Genomic DNA, 26361 nt, shown 5'->3' with positions numbered 1-26361 from the left:
ACTAAAGTTTGAGAAATATTAATACACGCAAAATAATGTTTGCATTTCTAAAGTTAAAGTTGTTTTCCGTTTTTGAAAAATGGAAGATATGGTACTTTTTTCCATGAACGGCCACATTTTTTAAATTTTTAACTGTACGCAATATTCATTAACAAATATACTCTAGTGATTCCCCTATTAACATAGATATGTTATTAGGCTGAATACAAGAAATTTCATGTCACCATTTTTGTGTTACACTTTCATTTTAAGTTAGCAATAAGAGATTATCAAACAGATAATATAATCATATTACCTGTACATGCGAAAAAGTATAAAATAACGATATAAATACAATACATCAGCAACAGTTGTGTTTAAAATCGTGATTCAAATTGTTTATTATTAAATTTAATGACAATTTGGATATCAGTGTAGTATGTACAAATATTTTTATATAATAATAGCAGTACTTAAACTTGTAAAATAAGTCAATCCTAATGATTCGTAATTCAAATTATTGTAACTGATCAGAAAGTGGCTGAGTTAGGAGATTATTGCTAGCGTTTACTTCCCAAATTATGCCTTCAATTAATCTGTATGTGCTAGCACTCTTGTCTATAGCTTTCAGATTACAAGTTCCATCATTGTCATCAGCAGTGGTTATATATGAACTCGGGTACGTTACACTTCTGAATAATCCTATAAAACGACACATCAGGAAGAAATCCTTGTCACTTTTTCTGTGTTTACCTTAAAAAAATAAAATACCTTGCTTAGCTCATTTTTGTTAATACTTTTCTTTATTTGCAAGACTTAACAAATACACGTCTATAATTAATAAATGAATCGGGCATTTGAGAAATATGATATAATATTATACAGCCATATCACTAACATATATTTAGGTATATATATGTATAATGCATATTATGTAACGGTAAGAAAAATCTATATGAATATTTATGTATTTCGTCATGAATTATAGTTTTTATAGCTTCTCTAGTTATATTTCTTCTTGTAATTCCTAAATCAAGGAGAGTGACGCCTTCATAAACGCCTTAATAACAAATACAAATTATTAATTATGAGTTGGTTGCTCTTGATAGAGTTCCGTTATATTTAAAAAAACTATAATGTTGAAAATGTATGTATAAACTGTCATTTGTATCTAAAAGGTAATTTATTGATCCAAAAATGTACATTAAAAACATCTCCCCCGTTAATACAAAAAAAAATCAGCCTCAACGTGGAATTGAGAAAATAGTGTTTATACAATTATGGGTTTTTCGATTATATTCTTTGGTTTCAGACACATATCCTTGCGGTATATTATAATGAAGTGTGTTCATTGTATTTTTTTTTTTGTGTCTGGGCTTACGGTATTATCTTCGAAAGTGCTGAACCGATATATTTTTCTGTTAAAATTGTATGGATCAGTAATCGTACCTGTGGTCATTCATATGTACATCGGTTAAACAGGATGACCTACTGAAGTACGTGCTAGAGAACACGAAAAAGATGTGAACTACAAGAGAGGTCAAGAAGGTCACAGCGTAAACTTTGACGAAATTAAGGTCTTGTCCAGATAATCGCATGGTGAGAGAAGCCATAGAAATTGAAAAATGGACATCAAACTTTAGCCGGGAAGATAAATGGAAATTGATCAAAACGTGGAAACCAGTGATACATCTAATTGACGAAGACGTCCAAACCGGAGACCAAATGGAACGATGAGAGTAGGAAATACAACGAGAAACTATTGATAGCAGAAATGTAAATCAGCCGGTTGAAGCAAAGGGGCGTGGCCGTAGAAAACAGTTGGCAGCGACAGGAGGTGGCTGAGAGTGCGGCGGGGGGTGCGGTATATAACCCATGCCTGCGGAAACAGATCAGTCAGTCGACAGGAAACCACGGTGCGAGCAACATCGAACCATAATCCTGAAGATGGAGTGTGCAAATATTCCGAAACGTTTGTAAACAAGTCAAGCTACTTGAATGAGAGTATCCGCAAATTGTATAAATTGTGTAAATAATTTTACACTTTAACTGAAACTTACGGACTACAGCTTAGTATAACTTTATGAAAAGTAGTCTAATCAGCTCCTAATTTTTTTGTTTTTATTAGGTGTAGTTTTAGATCTTAAAGTATGAAAATTAGACTAAAAATGTTGATAATTTAACGTATACGATTTTCAAAAATGTGTAGTCATCTATTTTCAATGAAAAAGGAGAAAAATTACACTTTGACCGTAGTATATTTCTAGGTGGATATGGAAGTGACTCGATAGTTATGTTTTAAATTACCATACATGGGAAACACCGGCCACAATATTGTACATAAAAGATCGGCACTAATAAATGTATGTGTCTAATACTCCGAGTATAATTTGAAACGCATCATAGCTTTTACAACGCATTTATCATTTTTTTTATATAATCAATAACATAAAAAAAAAATCATAACCACTTTTCTTGGAAATTATTTTTTCCCTATTTTTTTTGGCAAAGTAAAGTTTTGGCTAAGATACGACTTGAAGAGCTAATCAGCTAATAGTAGCAATTTACCAATCAAAACCTCCAAAATATTCACTTATACTTGTATTTACTTTCGTTTATCTCGGGTGCATTATAACCTATAACCAAAATATAAAATAATTACAATTAAAAAAATCAATTTTTTAAAATATTTTATCCGTCACAGTGATTTTAAAATTTAGAATATTTAGACAAATTATTCAATGTAAAAATGTAAACTTTTAATATCCAGGATTGAAAATTCGTTTAAGTTCAAATGACATAGTAAGTTCCGCCAAATGTCCTCGTCGTGGCGGCGATCACAACATCAATTACAAGGGCTGTCCTATTTACAAGTCTTTTCTAAATAGGGAAAACAGGCAAACATTCTTTACGCTTCTAAAACTTCTAGACTTCCACAAATTTATAATCCTAATATCTTCGCCCCAATCCAATCTTGAAATATACTCTAACGCTGTTATTTTTTCTTCCTCTATCTCCAATACCCTATCCCATTTCAATTCCGAAAAGCCATTATTAGCCTTTTATTAATTCGCTGCCCACAGTCCTCAATCCTCTATCTCATTTATAATTATTTTCAATTTGTATGTAATTGTATTAATTACATTTAGTTTATATGGGACTTCCATCGAATAGTAATTGTTTTTATTTAAAACTATATTATAATGACACTTAATAACTGTTTGTATAAAAGAGTTGAGCTTTATATTTACCTATTTTAGTTCTTATTTTTGATCGTATATGACCCTCGCATCGCAATATTCCTAAATTTCCAAACAAAATACATTTTAATGCACATCATTCCATTAGATAGAAATATAAAGGTTATTGCGCGTTGGCTTCATGTTTTTACATTCTAAAATTAAAATAAAAACATTTATAACTATTGTATATCAAACAAATATGTTGGAGTATGTCCATAAAATATTAAGAAAATAATCACCCGGTATTGCCAAAATAAGCGACATGTCCTCTGAAATTAACACAACATAAATGAAGTTAAGTATAAAATACAAATGTCTTATGAATTGGGAAAATAGATTTAAATAAAATGATTGGACACTATGATGTTAAAATGGCTGAATTGAAGCAGATGTGGAGAATAGAATGAATATAATGATTAGACGGGATTAGAAAAGGTAATATCAGCGTTAATTTCCGGTATGATTCTATTTAGATTTTATAGTAAAATTTGCGATTTACATCACTGATAAATTTGCTCAAAAATAAATTTTTGCAGTTCTGATATCAGAATGTTATTACTATGTTATTACTTAACATATAAAATATAAATTATCAAAATTATAGATTTTATATGCGCGATAAAAGTTTAGTAATCTTGTAAAACTTTTTTTAAGTGATATTCTTGCGACTTTCGGATGTGCATTTGTGACGACCGAAACAGTAAAATCTAAAGATATTTTAATGTGTGCCATTATAATTTGTTTGCATAGCTGTTATTATATTAGTATAACATATTTATATTACTCTGAATAAGTTTAGACTATTATCTTCTTTGGTTTTGGTGTCTTGATACTTTTAAAATTAATGTTGACATTAGTTTTATATGCTTTTAAGTACATAGTATTGTGCATAAAATTATACCGATAAAAATCTTAATAAACGCAGGTATAAGTGAAACAATAAAATGCATTTTTTTCTGGAAAAAGTTAATGACATAAGGCTTTGATCTTTGTCTCAGGGTATTTTCTTTTAAATTTCACACCTGGTAAATTATAATTAACTCAATGTTTAAAAACTAATATTATATATTTATATAATGTGATTTAAATTTGATAAAATATCATATAGAACCTAATATAACGCAGATCATAATATAATACACAAGTTGTCCAAATTAAGTATTTTCAACCAGATATGGTGTTATTTAATTATAACTAAAAAAATACTCAAATTTTGGTTCTATTGATTCCGAACGGGTCATATAATTTGCGCATGAAGAGTCTACAAGTAACTTTTGACGTTTTATTTTTAAATTGGATAATAATCTATTGAGCATTTTGATAACCGTTTAGGAAGTTTTTTTTAATGTAAAAAAACTAAGAAAATGATTTAAAACAAAGAAAATAATACAATAAATTTGCTATTTCCGAAAAAGATGTTTTTTAAAAAATAAATATATAAAAACATATTATTGTTGTAACAATATTTTCTTAGCTCTTTTTTAATTACACTTTTTTGTCTCAGTTCCGGGTTCAAAATTCATTGTTTTAAGATATGGATAGTTGATATTTTGTACATTAAAAACCGATATTGTTTAACTGTTTAATTAATTTTTCAGTATTACCTATATATATAAACGTATTACTTATCCACAGCCTTATTAAATAATAAAATTAAATAATGTATATATTTAAAAAAAATATAAAAATACTTTTTAGCTTTATGAATACTAATGGCTCTTATTTAGTGTGTATTAATTTATTTCCATAAAGATATACTTATAATACCTAATTTTTATAGTTAGGCTGCTAATTCTTAAACTATTCAAAGTTTTTAAGTAAAAATATTTAAGCTACAAAATAGTTTTAGCTCTCTTTCCTCCGAGGCCAGATTAGGTTTAAGGGAAGGTCTGCAGGCGTTCGTCTCCCTTTAGGCTGGTGCAAGATAACAGTAGTCAAAGATCTGAACTTAGGGTAATCTGCGTAGGGTCCTGGTACTCTTTCTTAATAAAATGTAATTCTAGCGCGGTGTGTTTAGGCAAGTTTTGCTTTTTTTATTTTGTATTATTCAAAACATATTTTGTTTTTTTAAGCTGATCTCACGGTATGTGTCTCATATAATTATCATCCGGTACAACTGCTGACCATATATAACAAACTTTAAATAGGACCCTGGTACTTTGGAAGTATATTTGTGATGTAGCTGAAAAAATTGCTTAAATTATAAAATATTTTACTATATTCATCTGTTGTTAACCGCTGAGGATAGAAACATTGCTCCCGAAGTACGGTCGAGTGCATTTTTGTGCTTAAGATTTTTTTTTAAATATTTCATGATTTTAGATTCGATGTACACCTGAGAAGGTGTTGTTTTTACAATAAGTTTTTTTTGTGTCTGGACCCATGATATCTTTAAGTCTTATACATTTTTAACGGATTGATAGGGTACCAAATCTTTATTTACTTCTAAACACATAAATATGCGAACAAGTAATAAATAATAATAATAATAATAATATAAATACCATATATACTCAACGAATGTGTTTATAGTCATGATTAAGACTGTTTATTATTGAATACATTACATTGAATATTAGTTTGGTATAACACAATTATTTAAATACAATGACAATAGTAATGTTAAACATAAAATACTTAAATTTTATATAATAGAGCTTAATGCAAAAATTATTCAAATATAATAATAATAGTACCATAAAATAAGTCAATTCTAACAATTTCTGATACAAATTATCCTAACTGATCAGCAAGTGGTTGAATCAGGTAATTATTTTCATTCATTTCCCAGATTGTGCCATCAAAGGATCTGTATATTAAGGTAATGATGTTGTTTTTAGCGTTTAGAGTACAAGTTTCATTATCGTCAACAGCATGCGTTATACATAAATCTGGGCAATGTATACTTCTCCACAATCCTATTAAACGACACAGCAAAGGGAAATTTAAGGTGTTTGGATCTCTTTCACCTTAAAACAAATATATAAAACTTATTATTCCTCAAATTTGTAAAAAGTACATTAAATAAAACAACATATAATTTATTTCATAATTAAGCTTATTAGAAACTTAACTAAAGTTTTACTTTGTTCAACGTGATATGTTATATTGAAGTGTATTTTGGACGATAAGAAAAGTACTAATGATGATTAGTTTTTATATATTTTACACATATCAAAATTTCTCGTCTAATAATAACTTATTATGGAGATATTTGTTAAACAAATAAAATTGGTTAAAAATAATTGAAATCGAAACCAAGATAGTCCATATACAATTAAAAAAGACTTTAACTTCATTGAAAAAATGAAATTTAATCATTATCTTACCAACAAGTGTATATTGATGAAATCGATGAATAGATGTGTGTCAAAAAGTGATCACAAACTTCAACGATAGAATTAATCTATGTAGACTCAATGGAGGAGGAGATAATATTTCAGATGTAGTATTTCATAATTAAATCGGATGAGTTATTATATTTTTAAAACCAGTTTTTTTTACGGGACAGGAACGGAATTTTTTGTACTATGATTATTATAATAATAGTTGTTGACGATTATTGTTTAAATATAACCATTGAAAAAGCAATTTCTTTATAAAGTTAGTACACTTAAAATTATTTAAAACAAAAATTATAAATTTATAGACTATAATATACATATATTTGTAATGGTAAAAAAAGTCTGTACATATATTTACTTATTTCAGCCCGAATTAAATTTTTTGTAGCTTCTCTAGCCATATCCCTTCTTGCGTTCCCATAAACTGAGAGATCAACTTCTTCAAAATCAGCTTAATAACAAATACATAATAAAATAAAATGATTTAGTTGCTCTTGATAGAATTGTATTACATTATAAACTGTAAAGCAGCTGATTAAGTGCAGGTAGGACAAAATTGATAAAAGTTTAGATCATATCTACAAAATTAGTAAAAACGCCGAAAAATGTACACATTTTTTTTAACCTTTTAAGTCACGCTGTAAAATTATTAAAATTAGTAGGATTAGTTCCAAATTAGTATAAAATAGTTTTTAAATGTAATATTTCCAATAGACTTTTACTAACTAATAAAATATTTTAGCCATTTCCCAAAAGGGAAGAAAGTTTATCTTTTTTTCTAAACCAAAAGAAATCTTAAAACCTTTCCGTGCAAACTTTTTTGTATGTATAAACTTTAAGCGTTGTTTTAGAACTCAAAATTTTAAAACAAAATTCTGGCAACAGAAGAGATTCCGGTTTCTTTAAAAATACAATCGCTATAGTAAAAACTGCTAAAAATTAACCTTCTAGCAGCTATTGACCTTCTCAGCACATGTTGCCAACGTTCTGAAAACTTCATGGACATTCATAGGATATCATTAATAATCGCATTAATTATTCTATGATCGATTATCGTGCCTGAACAGCAAACGCGTTTATAGAATGAGGCTTAAAAAGAAGAAAAAATTTCCCAAACTCTTAGGTATGGATCCCTAATGGCTAATGCGTCATTTCATGCCAAATCCTTTCCAACCTCTTAAACAAAAGACAAATTTTAAAGTTCGCAGTATGCATTCGTAACAAGACTAGCAGGCAATGTAAGCTAACTAACAGCCTACTTGTCCTCTCCTGTTTAAATTATACAGTACCAGACACGACCTCCAAACTTATTAACTATAATTGTGATTACCTTCGTTTATATCAGGTCCCTTAATACCTGTAACCAAAACATAAAATATCAAAATATATTTATACGGTTGAAAAAATTAGCTTCGATTGGCATTTTTTTTGCCTGTATAAACTGTAACTTTTTTCAAACTGGACCAATTCCTTCGAGTAGCCACTCTATAAATCACAAATTTCATCTAGTTAATACTTTGGGGGGGGGGTGTAAAATTTGAAAAAATTTACTTCTCCACAGTTAAAATTTGAAATAACAAAAAAAAAACCATACAAGTATAAAAGTTTGAACTTTTACTGGCTATAATTTCGAGAAAAAGAGTCGGATCGAGTTGAAATTTATGAGAATTATTTATTTGGTATGCTCTCACACGTCAGAAGTCTTGAATTTAAATTATACCAATCTCCAATCCCAAATTTTTTTATCAAATCCCACAACATTTTTATGTAAATCTATTCAGAATGATATTATCGAGTTATACTGTGCTTGGTTTGGGCTTTACTGGATTGAAAATACTAACTACTGTTTTGGATCGAAGCGTTTTTTCGAAAATTATTTTATCACTTTCAGTTGTTCCTGTAAGCCTGTGACCTCCCCGTCCCTACTATACTCCGTCCTAACTATGCCCCGACTAGCTTTTTTTTTATATTTTATTTGTAACAGTCATCCCAAAATCTTAAAATCCTAAAACACTGAAAAATTAATCAATGTAAAATAATGAAAACAATTTTAAACTTTTAGTACCTATCCCCAATTTTGCCCAAGGTAGGATAATTATTATTAGTTTAAATTCCAATTGATTATTTTTTGTTTTTATTTAGAACTATACATTTATATATGAATATTGTATATAAATATATATGTCACATTTTATATTTACCTGTTGTATACCTTATTAATGCTCGCAAATGTATCTGGCACCATAAACTCACTAAAATGTATGACAAATACATATGTAAGAAAATGATTATTTTCGATGTACATAAAATATTTACTAAAAAGACTATGAGTGCAAAGTGATGTAAATATGAAACATATAAAGGTTATTACGCGTTCGGTTATAGTCTGCAAAATCTGAAATTAAAATAAGAACATTTCACTTAATGGATATCAAATAACTATGTTGAAATATTTCCATAAAATATTACCCGGTACTGCCAACATAAAATTAATTTCCTCTGTAATTAATAAAACGAACATAATGTAAAGTTTAGTTTTTTATTCTAACATAAACAAGAAGACAAGTAATATACACATATTATGTTTTATAAATCAAAAAAAAAATGTGCTTGGGATACCTATATAAATTATGTGGAGAATAAAATGGCAATAAAATAGAAGAAGAAAAAGAGTAGAATAAAATATAATGATTAAACGAATTAAGACACCAAGGTATAACACTAGACTTGTCTGTCATAACGTCTCCATTTTAATCTTAGAGTAAAATTTAATATTTATTTCGCTGAATTACAATTGCATAAAGATAATTTGTTGCACTTTTTATATCAATTGCACATCATCGTTCATCTGGTATTATAATATCATTATTAGTATTATTTTATTTATTATATAATTATAATTACCCATCGAATAATTTTTATAGTAAATGGCATTTCTTATTACTGTTCGCAATTGATCTAGAATAATAAAAATAAAGGTTTTTCCATAGCTCTATCAAATTTTAAATTTAAATAGTAGCGTATGTGTTTCATTTACTTTTTAAAGTAAGGTGCTAACAATTTGAGTGGTCGATTACCAGTTATAGATAATTACTTTTCAAGTTACTTAAGATTAAATCTTAGGACGGGTGAAACTATGGAGTGTAGTATATTTTTAAATTTGTAATTATCCAAAGCTGTTTATCGATAAATCATTTGATTATTATCAGACAAACATACTGAAAACATTATATTTTAGTGTTTAAATTTTAAACAAATTTTACCTCCTGCAAGCTCGATGTGTTTGTCTGTAATAAATTATACAAATATAGTCTAAACACAAAAAAAAATATTTAATATACAAACAACTCTTTACGTACTGGTTCTGATAACCTCCTTGTCATAGTCATCTGTACAAATGTTAAATGGTGAGTTCTTTTTTTATAGCTATGTACTTGCACTTGTAGAGAAGTTAAAAAATAAATATTCACCTAATGCAGCTAACAATACGTTTACTAAGGTAAGTGACAATATTATAACGTACAAACGTTTCATTTTATTCTGCAAATTATAACAAATAATTAATCTTCTACTTAAGAAGTTCTTTTGTTAGACTCAGTCAATTTATAATTATCAGCTTCAATGAGGAGCTGGTTGCTACAATAATGTATTTAATTATGCATATTTTGACTAGACGATAACCAGTTTTAGATAATTGCTGTTTAAATTAATAAAGGTTAACATTTAAGATGAGAGATGGAATTTTTATCTGCGGACAAAACTCTTTGCACTCCACCTCCCACCCTAAACTTTATACTTAAATAAGTCAAAAATCTCAGCAAATAATTCTTAATATAATGACTTGAATTAAAAAAAAATTAATCTAGCACAAAAGCTATTCCATTTGTCATATTTTGTAAAACAGTCTGTATTATTATTTTACACAGAGTGCTTTTAGTACATTTTTTTGAGTATCTTAAATTAAAAAAAATATATAAAATAATTTAAAAATGAAAACAGTTAAGAGCAATAACACTGTTGTGTTTATAGCGCAAATGAGTATAAAAAAAAAATTAATTTAAAATATTGATTTAAAAATATTCAATAGAACAAAAGTTATTTCATTTGTTTTGTAGATTAACAAGTTACCGCAGGTAAGCACAATACGACTAATATTCACAGACTTCGAATATTATTTTTAAAAAACCTAATAATATATTTATAAAAAACTTACAGTATTTGAAGTATTAGAGTATATATATATATTACTTAAAATACTAAAATTAAAAAGCCCTACATCAGTATTTACAGTAATTATAAATTATGTGTACAATTTTCCGACTTGGTGGTTAAAAAGTTATTGTAAGCAAATACAAAAGTAATCAGTGAAATTTAACAATATGTATAAATAATGTACTTACAATATTGGATAATTATTAACAGTAGAACTTATAAGCAAAATTCACATTTGACCAGCTTGTTAATCTGTTTTGATGTAGTTATCTAACAACCTGTAAATGGGTTTTTATGTCGACCAAAACAGTTAAAATCTAAATATACATTGCAGAGTGTTAATATATATTTATATAGCTATGTTAATATGTTAATTATAATTTATATAGCTGTTTTTTATATATTGTTTTTTTGCATATTTACATTACTCTGACGCAAGCTTAGACTATTTTATTCTTAATTATTGATTTCCATAATCTTCATAAAGTTTATGTTTACACTTGTATGCTTGTACACTTATATTATCGTGTCTGCTATTCTATCGATAAACATCTTAATAAAGTTAGGAATAATTATGAGTGAAACAATATAATATGAAGTTATAATTTTTTTTTTTACGATTTATGGCACAAGGCCCTCAATTTTGTTTAATGATGTATTTAACGTTTCTTACCCTTCAAACCAAAACTTACTATTAATGTGAAAATCATAAGATGTGTTCTGTATTAAATCTCACGATTATTGTACACAAACAGTCGTAGATTTTCTAATATTTCAACCAATTTATGTTAACACTTTTGAATTATTAAAATTTCCTTTATTATCTCAAATCATCCACTAAACATGTATGCCATTACAAGGAATGATTCTATATGAAAAAAAATTTAATATTATAAGGATTCAAAAAGGATTCATACGGGAGGTAGGGTGTAGTCGGGGACATTTAGCATATTTGTGTCTGCAATTATTGTTAATATTGTTTTTATTTATTAAATAAATATTTGCACATCAATGTGCACACGTGTATTAAGCAGAGTATGGTATTAATATACCAAGGTCATGTAAAGCTTATGTTTGTATAAGAATTGCGTCTTACTATATTCAAAATATTGTATTAAACAAATTTCTTGGATTCCCGGCCTAAGGGGTACACTCGAACTGCGCCAAGACTACATAGACTGCTCCCCATTTGTATTAGCAGATATAGGTCAATATAATAGCAGGTGGTTTAATTAACACATGGACTGTGCCCAAACTAGATAAATTCCAAAATAGTTTAAAAAAACTGTCACACATAGATGGCTAGGTACTGTAAATCATTTTTTAAAGCTGTTATTAGTGTAGAACTTTTAATATGTTTTAATTTAATTTAGCCATCTGGACGTTTTCTTTAGAGCACACGAGATGTGCTACCTGCTATTTTGGTACAGTTCATATGCAACAGGTCCAGCCGACCCTAAAACCTCAAGAAAACCGGGGGTTATTTGAGCTACTAATTAAAAACCAAATTTCACATCAAATAAATATTGTAATTGACTAAAATGTTAATTTATTTTACATATTATTTATCTTACATTAATTATATCTTCACTATTGAAATGCATTCTAAATTCCAAAACAACATAATATTATATCATACTGGTTGCCCAAATGATGTATTTCTTAACCAGATATTATGTTTGTCAATGTGTAAATGTGATATGTTTCTTTTGGGGAATCTATCAGTAAATCTGGATGGCTTGGTTTTTAAGTGGATATTAATGTATTGAATATTTTGACTGGTCAATAATACAGTATGCGATTGGTACTATGGCAGGTCCAAAGTAGAAAAATTCAACTCCTTTTACCCAAAAACCGGGAAAACCGAAGACCGAATTGACCGGTTTATAAACTTTCAACTTTGAAGTTGAAATTTGTATAGCTAATTTATTTAATAGGCATGCTTCTATTAATAAATTGCCTTAATTTGAAATTTAAATAATTCTGCACCTTCCCCTTCCCCCCCACAGGGGTAGACATTTTAAAATATTTTTTGGCGCAACCATCAGACTTAAGAGCTAACAATTAGACTGAAGATAGGTCTGATATTCTCTTTTGACATTTTCATGTCTTTGCTCTGGCACATAACCGAAAAAAACGTTACCAAAAGAGCGTTCTTTACACAAGCGTTACAGGGGTTGGGAGATAGGGGGTGGGAGATAGGGGTGGGAGATAGGGGTGGGAGATAGGGTAGAAGATAGAGGTAGGAGATAGGGGTAGGATATAGGAGGTGGGAGATAGGAGTGGGAGATAGGGGTAGAAGATGGGGTAGGAGATAGGGGTAGGAGATAGGTGGTGGGAGATAGGGGTGGGAGATAGTGGGTAGGAGATAAGGGTAAGAGATAAGAGATATGTTGTACATTCAACGTTCAAATTAGAACTAAATGATAAATTCAAAATAAATTAAGGGCCCAAATTCTCTATGAATTGTCTTAAGCCAGATATTAAACACTACAATATTAGCCAGAAACTTGATGTTTTAATATACTAGCTTGTTACTGCTTCTTAATATACTATATCATAATCTATAATTCCACCACTACTCTAAATTTATTCATATATCATATATACTTACAAAAAAAATAAAAGAACACTGAATAATTTGTTAAGCTAAATTAAAAAAAAAATGAATAAAAAACTAAAAAAAAATTACTGTTTCCGCCCAGGATCGAACTGGGGACCTTCTGCGTGTTAGGCAGATGTGATAACCGCTACACCACGGAAACGATGACTAGGTTTTATCTATTCGAATAGTTTTAAGTAGGCAACGGCTAATAAAATTAAGTTATAGATTATGGCGTGTTCACTGTTCACGCTTGTGCAATTAAATTTAATGTGAAACTTGATAGCAATATATTAAATGCAAGTGCACAGAAAAAAATACATAGTTGGTCCAACTAAAATAATTATGGTTAATATAGGGTCCATATGGACACAAATAAATTTCTAGTTGGAATAACTAAATAAATATAGTTGGAACAAATAAATTTGTAGCAATTATACATTTAGTTCGGCTAATATACGTTACACAGTATTATTTTGTTGTGATTAAGGGTTTATTTAAATATTTTATAAGTAGATCTGATATATATATCTATAAAATATTATACACAATAAAATCTGTACTTAAAATTATTTTTTACTGGGATAAAACTCAAAAGCTACAACTGATGGATTTTGAAAGCTATATTTGATTTATTAACTTAAAAATGTAATACTATATAGATATAATGTGTTAGGACAACATAAAACAGTTTTTGTAATTATTTTCTGTCACTAAACTTATGATAAATAAATTGAGAATTCTCAAATATTTACTTTACAATTTAAGCATATATTTTCTCTTGGTATTTAGGTTAGTAAAAAAAAAATGAATTCTGAAAGTACAAAATAATTATTGTAATTATATTGTTTCGCATATAATAGGAACTTATGTTTATTAAGATTTTTATCGATAGAATGTCAGACACAATAATATATATTATACTTAAAAGCAAATAAAACTAATGCAAACATTAACTTTAAGTGAGTGTTATTTAAACCAATAATTAAAATGAATATAGTCTCAAATTGCGTCAGGGTAATGTAAATAATATTTTATCATATTAAAACAAAACTAAACAGCCATGTAAAATATAAATTAACAATAAAATACCATAACAAAAAAACATAACATAACACTCATAAAATTATATTTAGATTTCAGTTTTTCGGTTGACATAAAAACCTATTTACACTTGAAATAAAAAACGTTTAACAAGCTAGTCGAATTTAAATATTGCATATAAGTTCTATCATTTATTAATTGTAATTCAGTAACACTAACCAACTGTCAAGATTGTAAGTACATTATTTTTACTTTTTGTTATGTCTTATTAATTTTTATTTTGTATTTGTGTATTTGCTTACAAAAACGTTTTAACCGTCAAGTCAATTTAATTAAAAATCCCAAGTCAAGTTTACAGAAATTGTATTCATACAAGAATACTTACTTTTTGTGCTATTTATAGTGCCATAACTTATAAAAGTGTAAAATTTATAACTCAAGAATTTTGCGTTAAATCATCTAATGAGGTAATAAAAATAAACTAAACAGCTAAAAATACAATTTTTTTACTCGTATAAATTAAGCTCACGTGTATAAAATGGGCTATAAAACGCGTTGAATTTTTTTATATTTTGTATTTTTCTCAATAAATGAATAAACTGGACATTTTAAAAAGATGTTTGTTATGAATATTGTGATGTTATGATTCATGGAAATTGACCTCTTAAAAATAAAAACACATTGTAAAAACCAACAAATATAATATATTAAGAAATAGTATGATTACAAAAGTTTTAAACTTTTTGATAGACATTTTTAGAACTTTTCATCGATTTTGAAATGAAAAGTAAGACATTTTTTTATCCACCAAAATGCCTTTATCATATTTTCTGCGGTTATGAAGTTATCGTGGATCATAAAAATAAAAAAACACTATTGTAACACCTCAGCTCGGTATTGAAGCCTATAACTAAATAGTGACTTGAGTCTTATATAAAATAATGTAATGTTTATTATTATGTTTGCAGATAAAAATGGAACTTTTATGTATTTTAATATCACTTGCCTTGGTAAATAATTTGGTAGCTGCGTTAGGTGATTATTTTTTTTTGTTTACACTTACCTACACTAGTTAGAATAAGTCTATAAAAAAAACAGTAATATTATTTTACAGATGAATATCATAAGCAAGTTATCATGACCAGTAAGTAGACATTTTTTTCGTACAAAATAATTTTTAAACTTTACTATGTTTGTGTAATTTATTACAGACCAACATATCCAGCGTGCAGGAGGTAAAATACATTTACCAATGTACAATGTTTTAGATATGTTTTTCTGATTATTATCAATTTATTTATAAATTAAAAATGCATACTCAGAACAGTGAGGTCGGAGTACAGTTGGGTCGAGACATAGTTGGGATTGGGAGGTCATAAGTTTACAGGAACTATTAGAGCTGAAAGTGATAAAATCGCATTCAAATAAACGCTTCGATGCGAATCAGTAATTGGTATTTTTTCTCCCAATCCACACAATTCCTTAACACCACTGTACTGACTTTTTATTTCTTAGCTATACATAAAAGTGGTTATGTACCGCAAGTATTTCTTTAGTTTCTTGTTGCTCAAACCGTTATTTGTTTATTCCAGTGCGATTGCCGGAAATCATTAGAAACATTGTTCGCAGACCTTCTTCGATGAGTAAAGTATATACTAAATCAAATTATAACAATGATAAAGCATGGTAGAAGATAAATTAATTTTCAAATGAAATATATGATGTACAATAATTTGATTACATAATATTTTTGCAAATTTTTAATAAATTGTATAAAATCTGCAACCAAATATTTTCATGTAAATTTATCATTTATGGAAATGGTAAATTTTACTCTAAAATCTAAATGGTATCTTTTTGAAAAACTACACTGGTGTTACCTGTTTTAACGCCAAACACACATTTTTTTGAAATTATAAAACATACAACTTCCGGCTTGTAATATTTTATTTTATAATAATAACATTAGTCTAATGTCACGAAATAATGTTTTTGTATTATGTTAATTTTAGAGAAAATGGCTTTTATGTTGGCAGTACCGGGTAATCATTTTCTTAACATTTTATTGATATATTTCCACATAGCTATTTGGTGTTCATTAAGTAAAATGTTTTAATTTTAATTTTAGAAAGTGAAAACGCAAATATTGAAGGTACCTACATGTAAATTATTTACATATATTGAGATTTGTCATAGACTTAGATAATAATTTCTATCATATCAAATGATGAAAGTTAACATTTATGTTGTTATAAAATGTAGAAAAGTTATTGTACCAGAGCTGTATGCAAACAGAAATAATAGCAGCCACAGGTAATAAATATAAACTTTAAAATAAACTCTAAATTCTCAAACGAACAATACATTTAAAATTATTGTAATTGGGTTCTAAGCAAAAACGATACAATTAGTCGATTGAAGTTTTTAAAATTAAATTATTTGTCTAAATACTCTTAATTTTAGTTTAAATGTTGTAGGAAAAATATAAAAATGTATTTTAGGTTTTTTTAATGTATAATAATTTGATAATTAATATTTTGGTTATAGGAATCGATGTACCTGTGTTACCTGAGACAGCCGAAGGTAATAACAATCATTTAGGAGTTAGGGTTATGTGCTGAGAATGGCAATGGCCCTATAACATCTGCAAGACGAATCTTCTGGTTAATTTGAAGCGACTAGAGAGCTCCCCTGTCTTTAGAATATTGTTTTAGAATCTTAAGATCATTACTACGGTGAAAAAGAAGAAAAACAAATTCCGTGGAAAAGATTTATGGTATTTTTTTAGGATAGTCAACGTACATTCATTTGACAGAAGTCGAAATATATTTAAAAATATTAAACACTAAAATTTGTATATACATTTGCAAATAATTCGATAAACATTTTAGCGCGCCTTAACTCTAAGTTGAAACATAAATTTGTTTTAGGTATTTTACTAGATTTAGAAGGGTAAGGTGTTGACATTTAAAGTTCTATATCAATATAGTATTTTTTGGGTACTTATGGTAGGTTCTACGAAAAATGACAACAAAACAGTAATTCTATTAACTGTAATGCAACTCTATCAAGTACTATAGCAACTTATTAAGTATTCTTGTTTTTTTTTTGTAATTGTTATTAAGGAGATTTTGAAAACTTTGATCTGTCAGACTTTGGACGTACAAGAAGAAATATGACTAGTGCAGCTGTAAAGGCTTTAATCCGTAGTCAAATACGTAAATATTCATTTAAAATTTGTTTACCATTTTAAAGTAACTATTTGCATTAAAAAGAAAGCGGTCGGTTTTGTGAACATTTTAGATCTAAAAGCATGACAAAAAATATAATAATTGATTTACAGCCATTTATTATCTTAACAATAACACACAACTTAGTTTTTTTCTAAAACAGAAGTATGGAGCTCATAAAACATTTGGTAAAAAACATTACTTGGGAAAAAAAAAAGATTTTAAATTTGTAAAAATATTTTAGTTTATTAGCCTCTTTTTTATTTTATTGTTGGAATCGATTTTTGATATTTCAAACAAAATTGTGTTTAAAAATAATTTTAGGTATATCTTAATTGAATTTCTCAAATCTTTGGTATTCGCTTCATCGGCTTATTTAAATATATCAAAAATGTATGTTAATAATAGACTTTCACAATAACCTAGAAAAAAAAATCGGTTATCTTAATCTTTATTTATATCTTTATCTTAATCCCCATCTCTAACTCCAGCATCACCTGTTTCTGTATATATATATCTCCATCTTTATCTCTATCTTTGTTTTCATCTCAAACTCTATCTCCAGCATCACATGTATAATTTTCTTCATCTCAAGCTCCATGATCACCTATGTCTGTATCTCCATCTCCAACTCCAGATTCAGAATTTGTCCTTTCACTTGAGTTATTGTTCTTTGATTATTTTTGTTCTTGTTTCAATTGTTAACATGCTAAAACTTAAATTTCAAATTAATTGATTTAAATTATATAAGTTTCTGTTAAAATTAATTATGGAGCAAGTTGTGATATTATGTTCGAGTTTACATGAAGGATTCGAGGATGATAAGTGTTTTATCTTTTATCAAAAAAATTATTGAATTAGATTAACATTTTTGTACAATACGGATACACTGCAGTACATTGTATTATTTTTCTATGGTTTATTATATACATGTCTATAAATTGTGTGTTGCTAATAAATAAATGTAGTAACAAAATATGTGTCAAATTTGGATTTCTTCTTTTTTTTTTTAGGTGGAGACACGAACTTTAGTGTGAATTTCACAGAATATCATTTGTGTTCTTTAATAGGATTGTTCAAAAGTATACAACATCCACCATTTTATGTAGATATTGCTTGTGTCGATATATATGGAACTTGTTTCCTTATGGATGTGAACAGAAATATTAGTAGATACAGATCCATTGATGGCAGTATTTGGGAAATTAACGCTGACTTTACTCCATTTCAGCCACTTTCTTTTCAAGTACAATTTTAAGGACAACCTTTTTTATAGTACCACTATTATAATTGCTATATATATATATATAAATTATTTTTACATACCTTCTTCTATTCAAATTGTCAATAAATAATAAATTGTTAAATACATTATATTTAACAATAAAAAGTTTTAAACACAATATTATAAACACATTTGTTAATTATGTGTTTCTATTATCACTCTATGATGAGCTTCCAACTTACACACAGTAATATTTGGAGCCACTATAGATTTTTTAAAAATGTTGACTTGCTTACCTTTTTAATATGTCTAAAAAAATTTACTATATCCAGAAAAACGACCAATTAAACCCATTTATTATTTTTTCACCTCTACTTAATGTCTATCGTTCAATACGATTCTCATCGATGGACTATCATTTAAAGTAATATATGGTTTAAATCTTTAATGTAAATATTAACACTACGAATGACATATCAAAACCTTCATTTAAAAAAGTAAAAAGTCTGAACTTGCATTATGAAATACAAGGTGATCATTTTCATTATCGTGAACAACTCGAAATTTCAGTGGGTTAACTACATTTTTTTTAAAGTGTTTTTTATATAATGTGAACTCAATTTTCCACAAAATTGTATGTTCCAACTACCCTGTCCAGACTAATTGTTTTTATATTAACTTTGTAAACTTAAATGTTAACGCATGGTACATTTCATTAACTTTTTCAATTGAGAATAATGTACTACACATTTTGATTGGTCGACAACCAGTTTTGGATAACTATTTTTGAAGTTATTTAAGTGACAATTTTAGGGCAGGATGGCGCAATTCCCTTCCCGTCCTAACTTTTTTAAATCTTATAACTTTGAAAATAGTGGTAAAAAACTGATCAACCAGTCAACATTGTTGATTAAATATTCTTAATTTAAAAAGTTATAAAAATATATAAGTTACCATTTAAGTTTCATCAGTTGATATAAAGGTAATTAGTTTGGTATGGGGTAGGAAAATAAAATTTACGGAAAATCGAAATCACATTATAATATAAAGACACTATGAAAAGAAAATTTAGTTAATACCTAAACCCATTGAAATATTGACAGTGGTTCAGGATAAAATGATCACCCTGTATATATATATATATATATGATATCATATAAAACAACTTTAATAAAAGAGCTCAGTAAATAAATGAACATACCTTGCAAAATATATTGTATTAATTCTTAATCTTTTGGCAAAAAGTCCAACTACACGTCTCAAAAAAATTACTTGAAAACAATTTAAAAAGCAGTCGATTGGATAATCTGCTTATAAACTGTATCGTTTCAATAATTTAACAGCTAATAGTAATCAATATCGAAGATTGTAAGTATACTATTCATATATTCTGTTTAAGTAATTATTTATTTTTGTATATTTGTACCCGCTTACGATATCTTTTGAACCACTAAGAAACAAAACGCTATATTTGTATATTACACGTTGAATGTACTTAAAATATGTATACAGGGTGGCTCACAATGATTTGACAAATGGAATAACTCTTGTTCTAGTGAATATTAAAAAAAAAAAAATAATTTACACTCATTTAACAACAAAAATAATATAATATATCAACAATAATTGTTGGCACTATCTTAAGACATAAGAGCTAACAATGAGACTAAAAATAGTCTGATATATATATATATATATATATATATATATATATATATAAACTGTGCTAGAAATTGGTTTTTATTATGGAAAAACTCGAAAAAATTGTATTTTGAGTTTATTAACTTGAAAATTCGTATACGGTCTAATATATAAGTATCAATTAACTACATAAAATTTAGTATAATTAATTATATGATACATACAAGTAATGTGTTAGGATAACATTTAGTAGTTTTTGTAATTATTTTGTGCGATTAAAATAGCATCAGACGAAATTGAGGACCTTATGTCATTCACCTTACGATCAACAAACTTAAATTCGTTTTATTGTTTGTATAACATTATACAAACTTATACGTTTTAATAAAACGTATATGTTTATCAACATTTTTATCCGATAGAATGGCAGACACAATAATATGTACTTAAAAGCTTATAAAACTATTGCAAACGTTAACTTTTTGAGTGGTATTTAAACCAATAACCGAAATAAAAATAGTCTTAACTTGCGTCAGGATAATGTAAATAATATGTTATCATATTAAAACATAAAAAATCAGCCATGTAAATAAATTAAAAATAGCACCCATAAAATGATATTAAAACTTTACTGTTTCGGCGACAAACAAACGGTACCTAGATAATATAAAAACGGTTAACAAGCTAGTCGAATTGTATTTTGCTTATAAGTTCTATCATTTAATAAATGCATTTCAGTAATACTAACCAACTTCTAATACTGTAAGTACATTGCTTATACAAAAAAAAAATATTGTATTTTTAAGTTGAAAAATGTAAACATTTTTAAAGCTTTTTCAGAATTAAAATTTTTTTAAAATTATTTTTGCAGATAAAAATGAAATTTGTATGTATTTTAATATTATTTACCTTGGTAAATAACTTAATAGCAGAATTAGGTGATTATAATTTTTTTTACGCGTACTTCAACTAGTTAGTCTAAAATTAAACCTCATTATTACTTTACAGATGAATATGATAAGCAAGTTATCATAAACAGTAAGACATTTTTTACATACAACATTTTTTTATAAACTAAACTATGTTTATGTAATTTATTACAGACCAACTCATCGAGCTTGCAGGAGGTAAAATATATTTAAAATACATTAACCAATATGGTATTTTTTTTGTTGATTATTATCAATTTATTTATGAATGAAAAATTATAATTTCTAACCCCCTTACAAAACGAGACGCCTTAACTAAAATGGTAACCAGTTTGAATATACTCCTATTCTGATGATTTTTATTTTAATTGAAACTTTAAAAATAATATAATATTGTGGGGGTAAAAAAATAATGTATGTTTATTTTTTCCCGTGTGTCTCAAACGGTTCACAAAAATACAGACATGTCATTGAGATACTCTAATAACTGTAGTTGCAACAAAAAGTAAAAAATTTAATATCTTGGTCATTCCGCACTGTAGATGGTGATGATCGTTTTGAACGTCTCCACATTCTCATTATTTAGCTCGTCCCTTGTTGCTTAACCGGTGTATTTGTTTATTCCAGTGCAAATGCTGGGTATCATTCGAAACATTGTTCGCGGACCTTCTTCGATGAGTAATCATAACTATAAACTAAATAAAATTATAGCAATAATAATTGAGCATGGTAGAAGATGAAATTATTTTCAAATGAAAATATATATGATGTACAATTTCATTAAATAATAGTTTTGAAAATCTGCAACAAATTGTTTTCAAGTAAATTCATCAGTTATGGAAATTAGTGATGAAAATGTTAAATTTCCGACTTTAATCTAATTTTATCAAATAATATTTGTATACTATGTTAATTTTAGAGAAAATGGCTTTTATGCTGGCAGCACCGGGTAATCATTTTCTTATCAACTTATTGTAATATTTCAGCGTAGTTATAATATGATATTCATTAAGCAAAAATGTTTTAACTCTAATTTTAGAAAGTGAAAACGAAAATATTGAAGGTAATGGTAAATTATTCATGTGATTAATTGAGTATAATAATCATAGGCTTAGATATTATTTCTATCACACCAAATGATGAACATTAATATTTATGTTGTTTCAAAATGTAGAGAAGTTATGGTACCAGAGTTGTTTGCAAACAGAAATAATAGAAGCCACTGGTAAATATTAAATCTGAATTTCTTATACGACCAAATATTTTTAATTATTGTAATTGGGTTCTAAACAAAAACGACAATATTAGTCAATTGTTACATTTTTAAATTGATTATATTGTCTAAATACTCTTAATTGTAGTATAAAATGTTGTAGATAAATATTTTTTTATTTCGTATAATAATTTGATATCTTATATTTTGGTCGTAGGTATCAATGTACCTGAGATAAACGAAGGTAAAAAACAATCATTTAATCATTTTTCGAAGGTTTTGCTTTGTAAGTAGCAAATGCACAACATAACAGTTATTTTATTAACTGTCATGCAACTCTATCAAGTACTAGAGCAACTTATTGTAATAGAAGAAAAGCAAGGGGAAGTGGCGGTGAATGGTTATTTTAAATATTTATATATTGGTCTCTTAATCGGGTGTGCATGTGTGTACATTTACTACAAGAGCTCACTTCCTGCCTCTAGATTTACCATTACACAGTGTTGTAATATCGTATATAGTACTTACCTTGTCGTGGAGTTACTCGAAGCTCTATGACCTTGGCGATATCCCTTGAGTATGCGATGTTGATATGCCGAGATGAACGTTATTCTAACGCGAATGTTTTCGTTCATAAAATATTTCAGACACTGGCGTTTTAACGTTATCCTACGATAATCTGTTTCTCGTTTAAGTGTAATTCAGTACACGGTCTACCAATGGTTTTATATAATACATCAATGCGCTTGTCAGAAATAACAACGTCTACTGAATTATTATAAGCCGACTACATTCCTCGCTGACCAAAAGTAGTCACGTGGGTGTAACAGGATTGTTCGACCACTAGAATTAATGTCTTTTAACGATACTTTTAAGAGGCAAATAATTAAGTGTGGTATATATATATATATATATATATATATATATATATATTGGACGAAAGAACAACAGTGTTTTTATTGGTTGAATAATGACACGTGTGTGATAAGAAACTCGTACGATTTAAGTAATCGAACTGTAATGAATATAGTATCTTTTATGTATCGCGACGGACTTGGCGTATGAGTGTGTAAGGATAATAAGGAATGATTAGGATATTGGTGGCCGCGGCGGACTGATAACAGCTACCCGACATTGGCGTCCACACAATATGGAAAGGAAGGTTGAATGAGAGATGTAAGAAGACAACTGCGCTTCGCTGCGCCGTAAGCTGGGTTAAATAGTGCGTTTTTGTGTCGGTTAAGTTCGTGTCGAGTCGTGTGTCCCCGACCCCTTCTTTAATGAACTTATTGTTATGTAAATGTTACGCCTCCCATGAGTAGGTACGCTATCTATTAGAGTATTTAAAGTTGATTGAAATTATTCAAAGAGGTTCTATATCACACTACGCGCGTTGTATATTGAATAATAATAACATGATAGTTATATAAAAATGTCGCTTATAGTATAAATTTGAATATAGAATATGTTATATTACAAAATGATGAGTTTAATAAGTGTATTTAATATAGTTAAAACTTAAACATATGATTTATGTTACTACATTATAATGATTTTTTTTTTTTTTTTTATGTAATTATTGTTATTAAGGAGATTATGAAAACTTTGATCTGGCAGATTTTGGACGTAAAAGAAGAAATATGACTAGTCCAGCTGTAAAGGCTTTAATCCGTAGTCTAATACGTAAATATTCATTTGGAATTTGTTTACCATTTTTAAGTAACTGTTTGTATTAACAAGAAAGCGGTCGGGTTTGTGGATATTTTAGATCTAATAGTCTGACAAAAACTATAATAATTGATTTACAGTAATTTATTACCTTAACAATAACACACAACTTAGTTTTTCCCTAAAATAGAAGTATGGAGCTCATAAAACATTTGAAAACTTGACTAGACTCTTTTTGTCAAGTATCATTATGATTAGACTTTGTCTTTTCAATTTAGTTATTGCTCTTTGATTGCTATGTAGTTGTTTGAATTGTTGGATTCTTTCGGTTTTAATATCAAATCATTAAAAACAATTTAATTTCTTAACAATTACCTAATACATTATTGTAACCATAGTTGATGTTTGTACTTATGTGTTATTTAGTCATCACTAACAAACATTTTTCTTAGAATACACAATCAACAACAAAGTTATAATTGACAAAGTAAAATTGAAATTACAAATTAATGTTTTTTTTATTATATGTTTCTATTAAAATTTATCATTAAAATAAGTTTGATCAAATAAAGAAATGTATTAACAAAAAATGAGCTTAATTTGGTAATTTTGTTATTTTATTTTTAGGCGGAGACACCAATTTCAATGTGGATTTCTCAAATTATAGTATGTGTCGTTTATTAGGATTGTTCAATAGTATACAACACCCAGAAGTTTATGTAGACAATGCTATTCTCGATATTAATAGAGTTTGTTTCCTATTACATCCGGACATGAATATTATTAGATACAAAACTATTAACGGCATTATTTGGCAAGTTCACGCTGACTTAACTCCATTTCAGCAACTTTCTGTGCAGATACAATTTTAAGGACAACCTATTCTATAGTATAACTATTATCGTTGCTGTATATAAATTGTTTTTACATACCTTCTTCTATTCAAATTGTCAATTAATGTTATGTATTTAACAATAAACAATTTTAATCACGATTATAAAACCATTTGTTGCTCATTTGAAAAGATTTTAAGAGGTATAGTAGATAGTGGGTATTATCATTGAGTATATATTGTATACAATATATACTCAATGGTATTGTATACCTTGTCTGCATTGTAATAGAAATCATAAATAATGTAATGTATAATTGCGAAAATGTTTTTGTTTTTGTAAATAATAAAATCTTAATAGTTTGTAGTAAATCTGATAGATGTTATCTGCTATTACTTGTTTACATTGCCATAGGCGTTGTGAAAAAACACTTATCATTTTATGTAATAAAGAATTTGTATACAATACTATAATATGATCCTCCAACTTTAAAGAAAAATTGTTAGCATTGTAATACCTTACATTCTAATATACAGGGTGATATTTAGAGCCGAGGTGATATTTATTCTAAGTAATTTTTAATTTTCTAACAAAAAAACCCGGTTTTGGAACGAAAGCTATATACCTACATAATATTTAATAGAAAGTAGATGGCTTACAACGATTTTAACATTGATATGTTATTGAGCAACGACACATTAAAAAAAGAAAACAGTCTGAACTTGCGTCAGTGTAATGCAAATATAGTCATATAAAAAAAAACAACTAAGCAAATAAATGAACATAGGCACCATGCAAGATCTATTTTGATTTTTCTGTTTCTGTCGACAAAAAGCATAACTATACTATACAAAAAAAAACACTTTGAAACAATTTAACAATCGGTCGATTTGGTATTATGCTTGTAAATTCCATCGATTCATCAATTAAATTAATTAAGACTAATCAGCATCAAAATGGTAAGTAATAGTTATTTATATATTTTGTTAAGTTTAAATAATTATTAATTTTTGTATCTGCTAGCGATAACTTTTGAACCGATAAATTAATTTCATTTAATCGCAAAGCTACTTACAGAAGTTGTAAACGGCATAATATTCGTAATATACATAATATGGTATTTCATCACGCCAAATGTAATAATAATTTGTTAACAATGTTAAGAATCAAAATTCATCAAATAACCTAAATTTTACTGT

At 27.5% G+C, this 26361-nt stretch overlaps 4 protein-coding genes and 1 non-coding gene across 18 annotated transcripts; 2 read left to right on the top strand and 3 right to left on the bottom strand.

Moving 5' to 3' along the window:
- Positions 1-358: 358 nt before the first annotated feature.
- Positions 359-3891, bottom strand: LOC126840086 (uncharacterized). The gene is made up of 5 exons (XM_050575574.1): positions 3721-3891; positions 3461-3490; positions 3231-3281; positions 2589-2615; positions 359-732 (listed from the first exon to the last, which is right to left on the bottom strand). Exons 2-5 carry the CDS (start codon positions 3483-3485, stop codon positions 497-499), a joined length of 339 nt encoding a protein of 112 aa, XP_050431531.1. The 5' UTR covers positions 3486-3490; positions 3721-3891; the 3' UTR covers positions 359-496.
- A 1872-nt stretch (positions 3892-5763) lies between these two features.
- LOC126840088 (uncharacterized) lies at positions 5764-11640 on the bottom strand. 5 transcript variants are annotated; one of them, XM_050575588.1, is made up of 13 exons: positions 11470-11638; positions 10966-11094; positions 10459-10519; positions 10036-10107; positions 9925-9954; positions 9829-9852; positions 9470-9523; positions 9035-9064; positions 8937-8960; positions 8767-8817; positions 7896-7922; positions 6924-7016; positions 5764-6190 (listed from the first exon to the last, which is right to left on the bottom strand). In XM_050575588.1, the coding sequence occupies exons 4-13, from the start codon at positions 10097-10099 to the stop codon at positions 5955-5957; spliced, it is 633 nt and encodes a 210-aa protein (XP_050431545.1). In that variant the 5' UTR covers positions 10100-10107; positions 10459-10519; positions 10966-11094; positions 11470-11638; the 3' UTR covers positions 5764-5954. The 5 variants fall into 5 exon arrangements, with proteins under 5 accessions (XP_050431545.1, XP_050431542.1, XP_050431544.1 ...); XM_050575585.1 differs by lacking the exon at positions 10459-10519 and having other exon boundaries at positions 5765-6190; positions 10036-10105; positions 11470-11637; XM_050575587.1 differs by lacking the exon at positions 10459-10519 and having other exon boundaries at positions 5765-6190; positions 10036-10105; positions 10966-11055; positions 11470-11637.
- LOC126840087 (uncharacterized) lies at positions 9961-19115 on the top strand. Of its 9 annotated transcripts, XM_050575575.1 has the most exons (14): positions 9967-10064; positions 10681-10698; positions 14827-14890; positions 15392-15458; positions 15538-15567; positions 15635-15658; positions 16016-16066; positions 16436-16465; positions 16552-16575; positions 16686-16736; positions 16971-17006; positions 17549-17641; positions 18667-18735; positions 18815-19092. In XM_050575575.1, exons 1-14 carry the CDS (start codon positions 10039-10041, stop codon positions 19006-19008), a joined length of 777 nt encoding a protein of 258 aa, XP_050431532.1. In that variant the 5' UTR covers positions 9967-10038; the 3' UTR covers positions 19009-19092. The 9 variants fall into 9 exon arrangements, with proteins under 9 accessions (XP_050431533.1, XP_050431532.1, XP_050431537.1 ...); XM_050575580.1 differs by lacking the exon at positions 17549-17641 and having other exon boundaries at positions 18815-19115; XM_050575579.1 differs by lacking the exon at positions 15635-15658 and having other exon boundaries at positions 18815-19094.
- Trnav-aac (transfer RNA valine (anticodon AAC)) lies at positions 13470-13542 on the bottom strand. The gene has a single exon. It is a non-coding gene; the product is annotated as a tRNA-Val (tRNA).
- Positions 19116-21083: 1968 nt separating the features above from the next.
- LOC126840085 (uncharacterized) lies at positions 21084-25270 on the top strand. Of its 2 annotated transcripts, none has more exons than XM_050575572.1 (11): positions 21084-21281; positions 21391-21457; positions 21528-21557; positions 21623-21646; positions 22076-22126; positions 22368-22397; positions 22488-22517; positions 22623-22673; positions 22879-22905; positions 24252-24344; positions 24957-25270. In XM_050575572.1, the coding sequence occupies exons 2-11, from the start codon at positions 21397-21399 to the stop codon at positions 25199-25201; spliced, it is 642 nt and encodes a 213-aa protein (XP_050431529.1). In that variant the 5' UTR covers positions 21084-21281; positions 21391-21396; the 3' UTR covers positions 25202-25270. The 2 variants fall into 2 exon arrangements, with proteins under 2 accessions (XP_050431529.1, XP_050431530.1); XM_050575573.1 differs by having other exon boundaries at positions 21087-21281; positions 22488-22511.
- Positions 25271-26361: the final 1091 nt, after the last annotated feature.

This window comes from Adelges cooleyi, unplaced genomic scaffold (genome assembly GCF_023614345.1).
Source record: "Adelges cooleyi isolate 19-005CV unplaced genomic scaffold, UGA_ACOO_1.1 ACOO_flye_CR_arks_rails_tigmint_CR_PRNA_342, whole genome shotgun sequence".
NCBI classification, from domain to species: Eukaryota; Metazoa; Arthropoda; class Insecta; order Hemiptera; family Adelgidae; genus Adelges; species Adelges cooleyi.
Note: the sequence above shows the minus strand (reverse complement) of the source record. Positions and strands in the feature narration are given on the sequence as shown.

Excerpts from the sequence above, each read along its gene's own strand:
- LOC126840087 (XM_050575575.1), top strand. The coding sequence starts at position 10,039 with ATGCAGCTAACAATACGTTTACTAAG. Across the intron at positions 15,568-15,634 it reads TAAGCAAGTTATCATGACCA|ACCAACATATCCAGCGTGCA; the intron begins GTAAGTAGACAT and ends AATTTATTACAG. Across the intron at positions 16,067-16,435 it reads TCGCAGACCTTCTTCGATGA|AGAAAATGGCTTTTATGTTG; the intron begins GTAAAGTATATA and ends TGTTAATTTTAG.
- LOC126840088 (XM_050575588.1), bottom strand. The coding sequence starts at position 10,099 with ATGAAACGTTTGTACGTTATAATATTGTCACTTACCTTAGTAAACGTA. Across the intron at positions 9,853-9,924 it reads CAAGGAGGTTATCAGAACCA|ACAAACACATCGAGCTTGCA; the intron begins GTACGTAAAGAG and ends AATTTATTACAG. Across the intron at positions 8,818-8,936 it reads TGCAGACTATAACCGAACGC|TGAGTTTATGGTGCCAGATA; the intron begins GTAATAACCTTT and ends CATACATTTTAG.
- LOC126840085 (XM_050575572.1), top strand. The coding sequence starts at position 21,397 with ATGAAATTTGTATGTATTTTAATATTATTTACCTTGGTAAATAACTTA. Across the intron at positions 21,458-21,527 it reads TAACTTAATAGCAGAATTAG|ATGAATATGATAAGCAAGTT; the intron begins GTGATTATAATT and ends ATTACTTTACAG. Across the intron at positions 22,906-24,251 it reads TGTACCTGAGATAAACGAAG|GAGATTATGAAAACTTTGAT; the intron begins GTAAAAAACAAT and ends ATTGTTATTAAG.
- LOC126840086 (XM_050575574.1), bottom strand. The coding sequence starts at position 3,485 with ATGTCGCTTATTTTGGCAATACCGG. Across the intron at positions 3,282-3,460 it reads GCTTATTTTGGCAATACCGG|GAATATTGCGATGCGAGGGT; the intron begins GTGATTATTTTC and ends TTGGAAATTTAG. Across the intron at positions 733-2,588 it reads TGCACCCGAGATAAACGAAA|GTAAACACAGAAAAAGTGAC; the intron begins GTAAATACAAGT and ends TATTTTTTTAAG.